The following is an 11,059-nucleotide window of genomic DNA, read 5'->3' on the forward strand; positions in this document are numbered from 1 at the left end:
ACAGTGCACTGCACTACAGTCCCCAGCACGCACTGCAACGTAATATGCTCTGACTCTCCTACGGCCACAACAATGGGACAGCGGTTAAACCTCAATTCTACACAATTCAACACAGCTCCACACTGCAGTTCAGCCAGTATCACACTTACCGTCAGCTCAGCAGCTCAGAAAGCCCAAGACTTAATGAACTTGCAGCAAAGAAAGCCAGGTGTCTAGTTCGAGCAGATAGGTAGGTTTAAAGGCCTGGGCAGCTGGGAATGTTTATATTTTGAACATTTTAAGCACTCATGTAATACTTCAAGGTCCATTAGTGCCTCTATTTTACTGTTGAAGGTTTTGCACATTTTAAATAAACAGTGGTGAGTTCAGTTAATCGAAAAATGTTCATTAAAAATGAAGTTAAATGAAGTTAAATGAAGTGTTTCTCTGGCCCACAGGTTTGTTGAGATTTTTTGATATGGCCCTTTAAGTGGTTGAGTTTGACAGCCCTGGTCTAAAGGGTCCAGTCATACATAACACACATATATTACACTTTACATAAAGCAAATGCATTAGTCTCTCTGAAAATGAATTATGTGAAAATGCATGCCTTTCAGTCATATAGACAACATATTCATTTTACTGATTTGTGAAATAAATGAAATGTATGAAATATATGAAATTCAGTATTAGATCATTTATGATAATGTCAGTATCAGATGGTTTGAGAGTCAGATGGTTTGAAGTTAATCAGCCTGACTGCTGCTCTATATTTCTATATTTCATAATATGTATGTATTTATAGCTTTTGTTGGACTGTCTCATTTGCACTATTGTTCATATTTGCACTTCTGGTGGATGCTATTGTGCTATTGTGTAAATCAAAGACATTTTAATCGCACACTTTAATCTGTAAAGTGCTAACTTTACAGGAAGAGCAGAAAACATACTTTTTAATGTAAGTCGATGGAAACTGAATTGGGCTGTTTCTTTTGGGCTATTCATTGTGAAATTTACACACAGTGTAAAGGGCAACAGGCATTTTCAAACTTTCAAAAACTGAACAACATGCAAAAAACATCAGCAAAATATGGTCCATCAGTGTAACTGAAAAAATTATACTTTTCTTCTTGGAGGGACCTTCAAAACATTTATGGCTACTGTGAAAAAAGGTTAAGAGCTCCAGTATTACCTCGTGAGGACAGCTCTCGCAGGGCTGAAAGTGACACAATCCTCGGGAGAGTCGTCCTGATCTGGGTGAGCAGCAGGCATCCACACCTTGCTTAATGACAAAGTTCACGTTATCCATGGGAAACGCACAGAGGGCAGACTTGCTGGTAGGATTCCCTGCATCATCTGTAATAGCAAACACCACGTAGAGAACTCCACTCTTATTATTCATGCCTAGCTCCTGCACCAGGTCCTCTTCTGCTATGTTGAAATAGGCTGCCTGGGCTGCGTTGTAGATGATGTTCTCAGCGCTTCTCTTCTTTCGTTTGGGCCTAAAATGGCATTCCAATATGATCTCCCGGTACATCCAGGCTTCACTGTCTCCAGTCGGAAGCCGCCCCAGATGAGTCTGGAGCCTGGAGGTCCTTTTCAGAGGGTGCTCTCTCTGGACGGAGAGGAAGTAAGTGAAGCCTAGTGTGGAGAAGGTGTAGATGTACTCAACGGGGAAAGAGTCCTGGAACTCAGGAAGCACCGTAAGACCCTTGACGTGGGTGTCGAATCCATCCTCTGTGGAAAGCAAGCGTCGCATAGAGATGGAACGTCGGCCATAATTTGCTGCAATCGTGCTGTTGATAGTCGCCGCTACAAAGAAGTAAGATGTCTGGCCTTCTTCCGCAATGTTGACTTTTGTACCTAGTGGACTAGCGATGCAGTCAGGACAATCAAAAGGAGAGTTATCTGCTTGCCTGAAGAGACACTTGGGTTCAGAAAGTGGTTCTTGATCAAGATCCAGAAAGGTGCAGATCCCGTACTGATTGCTCCCACAAATATATAAAAATGGAAGGACAGGTGAGGGATCCAAAAGAAGTACTTGGTTGTCCGTGTCCACTGGCGCATTGGGATCAGTCTTGATATCACAATGGCATGTCTGACACTCCGAGCTGCCAACAGGACCCGTTCGCAACTCCCATATCTTCTCAAGACTGGAGTTCAGTGTTTCAATCACATTCTGAGATGCTACATATATCTCAGACCGGTCTGTGTTGACTTCTATGTTCTGTATGGGTTTCAACGTCTGGAAATATTGCGGAGAATAGGTAACGGTAAAATCCACAGCCTTCCGTGGAATTACAGGACAGGTTTCCAAGCTTGAGGTCACATGTATCTGGATCCAGATGCATGCTAACAATGCCTGTGCCCCGAATAGCATCTCCGTGTCTGCAGTCCTGTGTGCAGGCCGAGGAAAATAAGAGTCACTGTTCCTCAAAGCATGCTGATCATCACCAGGATCTAAGAATAAAACAGCAACATGAAGAACAGGGAGAAGGTTCATCAAAGCAAATGCAAGGATATTTAAAACACATATAAGACTGTTTCCAAAACAAGCGTTTTTCCTTAAATATGATGAAGTAGGAGGAGGGCACTTGGTAAAATATAGTTTCCTTCATGCAAAGCTGGCTGTTGACATTCTGTCAAACACTGTCATGACAGCATTCAAATGCTTGTCAATTAAAAATCTACCGAACTAGAACTGAATCTAAATTTAATACACGACGAAAGATTTCGTGAAATCTGTCCTGTTGTGGCTCCACACCAGAATTAGGTTTTTAGGCAAAAAATAAAATAATCCTCTTTGCAGTAAAACAAAGCGCTGCTGATCTTTCAACACAGTTTTAGCAATAAATGGTCTTAAACGCTGGAGTTACTGCCTGGAGGACGGCGAGCAGACTGCTGGTCACCATAGCAACACAGACAACAGTCTTGCCTAGCTAGTAGATAATGAAAAGGCAGGGAGAAAGATTTAAGACGAACGTCGATCATTCAGAGACGAATGGATTTATTTTCTTCTATAATCACACCAGCTGGTCTCCCGATATGTTTAATCTGCAACGGGAAACTGTCAAACACTAAAAAGTCGCAGCGCTTAAGGCAGTTTCTTGTTTGAGTTTTCCTGTTCCACCTTTTACATTTTGGCACCTCAGGCACCATTTAAAGTGGGAAATTTTAACAAGAAGCTGGCAAATGAGAAGCGACCGCAGCCTCATAAACAAAACTCAACACTCAGAGAATTTTACAATAAACTGTCCCCTCTCTGAGGAAAGGTTTCCTGCTAGAGATGCGAGAAAAGCGGCTATAACTGAGCTAAAGCTCAAAGCAGAGCGAAGTAAGTCTGCGTTTTTGTTTACATTCTATTACATTTTTTAGCCTAAAACATATTTGCAGCCAAGACGGTTAAATGGACAATGACCAAATATTGTGGCTGTCAAAGGTGGTTTGATATTTGTTGAAAGGACAAAATGGTCCTTCTTAACATTTGGGTTGTGACCCCTGGCATAGAAATGCGTGTTGAAGCACAGCTGTGTCTCAAGAACATTAACTAAAATAAATAAATAAATAAATAAATAAAAGAAATTTTATTTTGGAGCACCTAATATTTCAAACAAGTTTTCAGAACTATCCGTTTTGATAGTATATTACACATAAACATGTACAGTCTTAAAAGAAACATGAAACTCTGCGTGGTAATATCACACTTATTTTCTCTTATAAAAATCTAACAGTACACTTATGTAGCTTATAACAACATAAAAATGCAAAATATGGTTGAATGGATGGATGAAAGGGATCGTATTTGTCATATTTTACTTTATCACTGCTGTCTTGCAAAAACTCTGCATGTCCATTTTTTGCATAATCATTCTGCATTGTGTTAAACTTTCACAATGAATGGACTGACAGAAATGGTCCAAAATTACTCCGAAAAAAATCCTATTACATTAACTTTTATCATAAGTGAATAAACGATAAAGACACCAACATTAGTGCAATAAAGATTAACGAGCATTTCTTTCTTCTTGGTTTTATAAAAGCAGTTACTATCCTTTGAGCTGGTTGGGAAGCACAGGTTTGATTCCAGACTTCGTCTCAGAGAGAAGTTTGGAAATGCTTAAATAAACCCACATCCATAAATAAAATCATCACTTTCGCATGAATGTTATTTATCTACATTTTTAATATCGGTGCTTTTGTCAAATAAATGTCCAGATAATTCGATTTTAAATTAAATTAAATTGAACTCCCTCAGGTTTTGGGTGCCCAAGACTTTTGCACAGAACTGTATTAACCACACATAACAATAAATAGCTGAATAGGCCTGTCAGGCCTACGGGACTCACCTGGTTATTTAATGATGTAAAATATTACTAGAATACCTACAACAGTTCCACAAAACAGAGTTTCGTTTTAAACACCAAAGCCCAGAATGAGGAACGAGGAACTGAAAACGGCTTATTGGGTCACGACAGAAACCAGATGTCGAGGAGTTTCATACCTCACTTCACACCAAGTTATTACATGTAATAGTTATGAATATGTAGCTCTGAGAGAGTTTTCGGTCTAAAATGCATTCATGGTGGAGATCTGAGCCCCCCCAAAAACTTATCTGTACTAGTTTCCCACTGTTTTCCCACTACAGTGTTAGAAGTAAACGTACTATGCAGGTACATGATTCATTCATCAAGGTACAAAGTAAGGGTAGCCTCAAAGGTACAGCAGTGGTTTTAAGACCCGGTGGTGAACCTTAGATGAGTTTTTCCCCGTGGAAAAGTAGATATTTGTACCTTTTCATAGCCGAATGCTTTAAATCAGATCAATCAAATAAAAGCCTGGGGGCGAGACGGGGGGTGTGGGGTCAGTACAGCTTAGAAAACATCGATTCTGGTACAATTACGTTCGCGGACTAAAGGTGCTGAGATGTACCCCTGAGGGCAGCACCACAGTGACGGCGCCGTACCTTGCTGTGTCAGTATAAGACGCATGCTCACTGGCGCTTTTGGATAGTAAATAAAATGGCTGTATTTGTGTTGTAGACCTCATGACCCCTGGATCCCATTACCAGCGCTGTACAAGTCCATAGCTTTTCCTACTGTTAATCATTTTGCATCCGTCCACTCAGAATTACTGTCCACATCTCAACCACCGGACTGTCCAGAAACTTCAGAATCAGTGGAGTTCCCCTGCCAGGCCAGTACAGGCCAGTGGGAAACACTTCAGCACCAGTGACGTCCTGGGACTGTTCTGTGTGTGAGTGCAGCTTTTTCCTACATAGAAACCGGATTATGTAACCTTATTTGGCTGAACTGTCCGCATGACACAACGTGTGGTTTTATGAGGATAACTGGAATGATGGGAAATCATGTGTGATAATCAGACAAACTAACTGAGAGGAGCTGGGCTGGAATTCTGGGATAAATCCATGTATGTTTTTCCACTAATGGCTCTGAGGACGTTTGCATGACTAGACCTGAGTGGCTGCGCTTCCTGTAATCACAGCCCAGCCATTACAGCAGGACTGAACCAGCATGATGTCTAACCCTAACCCTGAGGAGCACAGCAGCCCACGGCGCTACCAAGCAGCCCACACCTGATACTAGCCTGACAGGCAGACGGGACCTGGCCTACCTGGACAGGTTAACGCGAGCCCAGTCTGGGGCGGCGGTAAAAGAGCTGCTGGGCGGTTCGTGTCTTCGTCAGAAACGTTCCCAGCCGCGAGCGAGCAGACAGATAAGCAGCTTTACCTGAGGAGCACCTCCGTCAGCAGGACCGCACAGACGGACACACAGACCGACTTCGCTTCGGGTTCCTTTCCAGAGCCGAGCTCCACAACATGCAGTCCCCTGAAGAAGGAGACGGGGGTCCTTTTATGGGGTAGAAGTTGCGCTGTAGCTTCGCTGGTCCTCACACGAGCTTCTCCGAGCTTCTCTCAGCCACTCCGAGCTCATGCCCGGTCCACGCCTTGACTGAGATTCACAAGGAAGTGAAAGAGCTGATTTCACAACCTCACCTCCAGCCTGGAGTCCCGAGAGCGAGGTGCACTGGTTCACCAGCAGGACGAGCCTTCAGTGAGGAAAGCCGAGCTGTATTAGTCTCTCCGCACACGGCGGCCTGGAGCTGAGGGAGTCACCGCAGACGGGAATGTGGTCTCTGGAAGACACTTGTAGCTTCTCAGCAGAGCCTTTACACTGGTCAGCCTTACTGTCCACATAGTGAGAGTGAAAAGGGAAGGTGCGCAGCCCTGCTGGCCGAGGAAAACGAGTCACTGTTCCTCAAAGCATGCTGACCATCACCAGCAACAGGGAGAAGGTTCCTCAAAGCAAATGCAAGGATATTTAAAACACATATAAAACTGTTTTTCCAAGCGTTTTTCCTTAAATATGATGAAGTAGGAGGAGGGCACTTGGTAAAATATAGTTTCCTTCATGCAAAGCTGGCTGTTGTCATTCTGTCAAACACTGTCATGACAGCATTCAAATGCTTGTCAATTAAAAATCTACCGAACTAGAACTGAATCTAAATTTAATACACGGCGAAAGATTTCGTGAAATCTGTCCTGTTGTGGCTCCACACCAGAATTAGGTTTTTAGGCAAAAAATAAAATAATCCTCTTTGCAGTAAAACAAAGCTCTGCTGATCTTTCAACACAGTTTTTGCAATAAATGGTCTTAAACGCTGGAGTTACTGCCTGGAGGACGGCGAGCAGACTGCTGGTCACCATAGCAACACAGACAACAGTCTTGCCTAGCTAGTAGATAATGAAAAGGCAGGGAGAAAGATTTAAGACGAACGTCGATCATTCAGAGACGAATGGATTTATTTTCTTCTATAATCACACCAGCTGGTCTCCCGATATGTTTAATCTGCAACGGGAAACTGTCAAACACTAAAAAGTCGCAGCGCTTAAGGCAGTTTCTTGTTTGAGTTTGAGTCTTTTACATTTTGGCACCTCAGGCCCCATTTAAAGTGGGAAATTTTAACAAGAAGCTGGCAAATGAGAAGCGACCGCAGCCTCATAAACAAAACTGAGACTTTTTACAAGAAACTGTTCCCCTTTCGAGGAAAGGTTTGCTGCCAGAGATGTGAGAAAAGCAGCTATAGCTAAGTAAGAGCGAAGTAAGTCTGTATTTTTGTTTACGGGAAAAGGGAATGTGCGGACCCCTGCTGGTGATATCCCATGTAAACAAAAACAAAGGCTTAGTAAGGCGTGGGACTAGATCATGCCTTATTTAACCGTGTTCTTGGCTTAATGATCTCATTCCCATGCCTTACTAGGTCATGTCCATGCATTAGGATCGTGCTCCCACACCTTACTAAGCCATGGCCGCACATTATTTTTATTGATAAGGCACCAGCAGGGCTCAGTGGGGGGTATATATCAGTAATACAACCTCAATTTAAACTGAGCCCTGCTGGTGACATCACATTTATACTAAGATAATGTGTGGAATGTGTGGCCATGACTTAGTAAGGCAATAATTTGAAACAGGCCCTTCTTACCTCAAAGTTACTCCAGTACAGTGTGGACTGGAGGTCACAGTACAGTGACCAAGTCTGGTATAGTTGAGCACCGACACACTTCGTAGACAGCACTGCTGCAGTCCTGGCCTAGACATGTATGGAATCTCTGGAACTTACATGAAAGCCATTATTATTGATAATGAGCCCTAAAGAGGCATCACAAAAATGGTGCGTGAGTGCAGAGAAACATCTTGTCTGCCAACGCTGTGACCCACTGAGCCTCAACAAGGCCGGCTGCAGTTCAACATAAAGCTTAATGAAGCTTGCAATTCATTCGCTAAGGAGAGTGATGAGGCTTGGCAAAGCATCTCACAGCAAGATGTGGTCAGTTGTTGACACCAACCCTGTTTTTGGAGATCCAACTTCCTGCAGACTTGAACTATAATGGACCCCACCTGACCCATTCAGGAGTCTTCAGCCTCTAAAACCAGGCTTATTACACCAGCTGGTCTCCCGATATGTTTAATCTGCAACGGGAAACTGTCAAACACTAAAAAGTCGCAGCGCTTAAGGCAGTTTCTTGTTTGAGTTTGAGTCTTTTACATTTTGGCACCTCAGGCCCCATTTAAAGTGGGAAATTTTAACAAGAAGCTGGCAAATGAGAAGCGACCGCAGCCTCATAAACAAAACTGAGACTTTTTACAAGAAACTGTTCCCCTTTCGAGGAAAGGTTTGCTGCCAGAGATGTGAGAAAAGCAGCTATAGCTAAGTAAGAGCGAAGTAAGTCTGTATTTTTGTTTACGGGAAAAGGGAATGTGCGGACCCCTGCTGGTGATATCCCATGTAAACAAAAACAAAGGCTTAGTAAGGCGTGGGACTAGATCATGCCTTATTTAACCGTGTTCTTGGCTTAATGATCTCATTCCCATGCCTTACTAGGTCATGTCCATGCATTAGGATCGTGCTCCCACACCTTACTAAGCCATGGCCGCACATTATTTTTATTGATAAGGCACCAGCAGGGCTCAGTGGGGGGTATATATCAGTAATACAACCTCAATTTAAACTGAGCCCTGCTGGTGACATCACATTTATACTAAGATAATGTGTGGAATGTGTGGCCATGACTTAGTAAGGCAATAATTTGAAACAGGCCCTTCTTACCTCAAAGTTACTCCAGTACAGTGTGGACTGGAGGTCACAGTACAGTGACCAAGTCTGGTATAGTTGAGCACCGACACACTTCGTAGACAGCACTGCTGCAGTCCTGGCCTAGACATGTATGGAATCTCTGGAACTTACATGAAAGCCATTATTATTGATAATGAGCCCTAAAGAGGCATCACAAAAATGGTGCGTGAGTGCAGAGAAACATCTTGTCTGCCAACGCTGTGACCCACTGAGCCTCAACAAGGCCGGCTGCAGTTCAACATAAAGCTTAATGAAGCTTGCAATTCATTCGCTAAGGAGAGTGATGAGGCTTGGCAAAGCATCTCACAGCAAGATGTGGTCAGTTGTTGACACCAACCCTGTTTTTGGAGATCCAACTTCCTGCAGACTTGAACTATAATGGACCCCACCTGACCCATTCAGGAGTCTTCAGCCTCTAAAACCAGGCTTATTACATACTAAGGCTTATTATTCAGCAACTATAGGCACCTCAGTGCAAACCGGCTGAAGTATTCTTAGGTTATAAAAGTGTGTAATAACACTTAATAAAAATAAGCCGAATTAGCTGAAGTGTTAGAGGTGACAGGAGGTGAAACCTGCAAGAAGATGGATCTCCAGGAGGATGGCGGTGACGACTGGGCTACAGACTCAGAAGGCAAATGTAAATACATACTTCTTATTAGTCTTTAATATACTTATATTGATTATCACATACACTTAGGCTTGCCCACTTGCCAGGACTGTCTGAACACAGAAGTGTGCCAAAAGGCATTGAGTATCTCATAATTAATACTTCATAACTATGAGATAGCTTTGAGAAATATTATCATTATTTCAACTGTATGACTTTTTTTTTCCAGTGGTTTCTGTATATGTCCAAAAGTTAGTGGACACCTGATCATCCAGAGTTTCTCCTGAAATATACGGCTGCTCCAGAGTGTCCTGTTGTATTGACCACTTATTATGGAGGTTTTAGAAGGTGCACAAAAAAGAGTTACCTCACAGTAACTGGAGTCAGTAATTTACCAATTAAATTAAACCAAAAATATATACATATATACACACACACACACACACACACTCTCTCTCTCACCGGTCACTTTATTAGGTACACCTTGCTAGTAAAAGGTGGGACCCCCTTTTGCTGTAGCCCATCTTCTTCAAGGTTCAACATGTTGTGTGTTCAGAGATGGTGTTCTGCATTCCTTGGTTGTAACAAGTGGTTATTTGAGTTCCTGTTGCCTTTTCGTCCACACGACTGACCGCTCACTGGACATTTCCTCTTTTTCGGACCGTTCTCTGTGAACCCTAGAGATGGTTGAGCGTGAAAATCCCAGCAGATCAGCAGTTTCTGAAATACTCAGACCAGCCCGTCTGGCACCAACAACCACGCCACGTTCAAAGCCCCTTAAATCCCCTTTCTTCCCCGTTCTGATGCTCGGTCTGCACTTCAGCAAGTCGTCTTGACCACCTCTACATGCCTGAATGCAGTGAGCTGCGGCCGTGTGATTGGCTGATCAGCTATTTGTGTTGACAAGCAACTGAACAGGTGTACCTAATAAAGTGGCTGGTGCGTGTATATATACTATATATATCACTGTTGTTGGAACAAAACCTCATTATTGACTTGGCCAAGAAGTTCACACAGTCTTCACACTTTCACATGTGGCTTAATTAAAGGCCATAAACGATGACTATTTCATCATTTATACACAGCATTGAGGCACAGTCCTCAATGCCTCATGGAGCAATTAATGCTTAGTCTTATATCTGCACTGACGCACTCTCTCTTGCCAGTCCATCTCACTCCCAAATACTCCAGCGTGTGTCAGTCTTTAGATTGAGGTCAGTGAGCTCTTCCAGGTGAGTGCTGCATATCACAGAGTGAATACACCGTCTGTAAAAAGGTGATAGAGGACAATAATAATAACAGCTAAAATCATTAAGCTGTCTGTTTAATGTCAATATTAGTGATTTAGTGCCATATTTATTTGATAAAAAAATCTTGGAATGCAGTGGTCAGACCATTTGTTTAAAGCAGTTTTCATAGGATAAGTTGCTTTGGGTCACAACATACAGGTGAGGATATTAAAACATACAGGTGAGGATATTAAAACATACAGGTGAGGATATTAAAACATACAGGTGAGGATATTAAAACATACAGGTGAGGATTTTAAAAAAGATGACATGGATTCCTAACAGGTTTGAATTTCATTGCTTTTTAATTAGGCTATGTGGTATCAATATTTTATGCTGATCTGTAATCTCATCATCAGTCTGCTCAACGAGCCTCCTCATGTCTCAATGGCTCGCCCTTTTAATGCCTGAGAAGACACAGAGAAGCAGTCAGATTAGCACCTTCTGCTGACCACAGCATATTCCACCTAAATCTTAGGTCACCTGCAGCCCCCCCCACCCAGTGGCCCCCTGTCCTTGTTGCCCA

At 42.8% G+C, this 11,059-nt stretch overlaps 1 protein-coding gene across 1 annotated transcript in view; it reads right to left on the reverse strand.

Annotated features, from left to right (window-relative positions):
• The window catches only part of mst1ra (macrophage stimulating 1 receptor a), a 40,356-nt gene extending 34,178 nt beyond the window's left edge, over positions 1 to 6,178 (reverse strand). Inside the window, exons 1-2 of the mRNA XM_017691936.2 lie at positions 5,727 to 6,178; positions 1,172 to 2,439 (exon numbers count right to left, since the gene is read on the reverse strand). Coding sequence (XP_017547425.1) covers positions 1,172 to 2,359 — 1,188 coding nt within the window. The 5' untranslated portion in view covers positions 2,360 to 2,439; positions 5,727 to 6,178. The remainder of the gene's footprint in view (positions 1 to 1,171; positions 2,440 to 5,726) is intronic.
• Between the last annotated feature and the right edge of the window lie 4,881 nt (positions 6,179 to 11,059).

The sequence above is a fragment of the Pygocentrus nattereri genome, chromosome 26 (assembly GCF_015220715.1).
Source record: "Pygocentrus nattereri isolate fPygNat1 chromosome 26, fPygNat1.pri, whole genome shotgun sequence".
Classification (NCBI taxonomy): domain Eukaryota; kingdom Metazoa; phylum Chordata; class Actinopteri; order Characiformes; family Serrasalmidae; genus Pygocentrus; species Pygocentrus nattereri.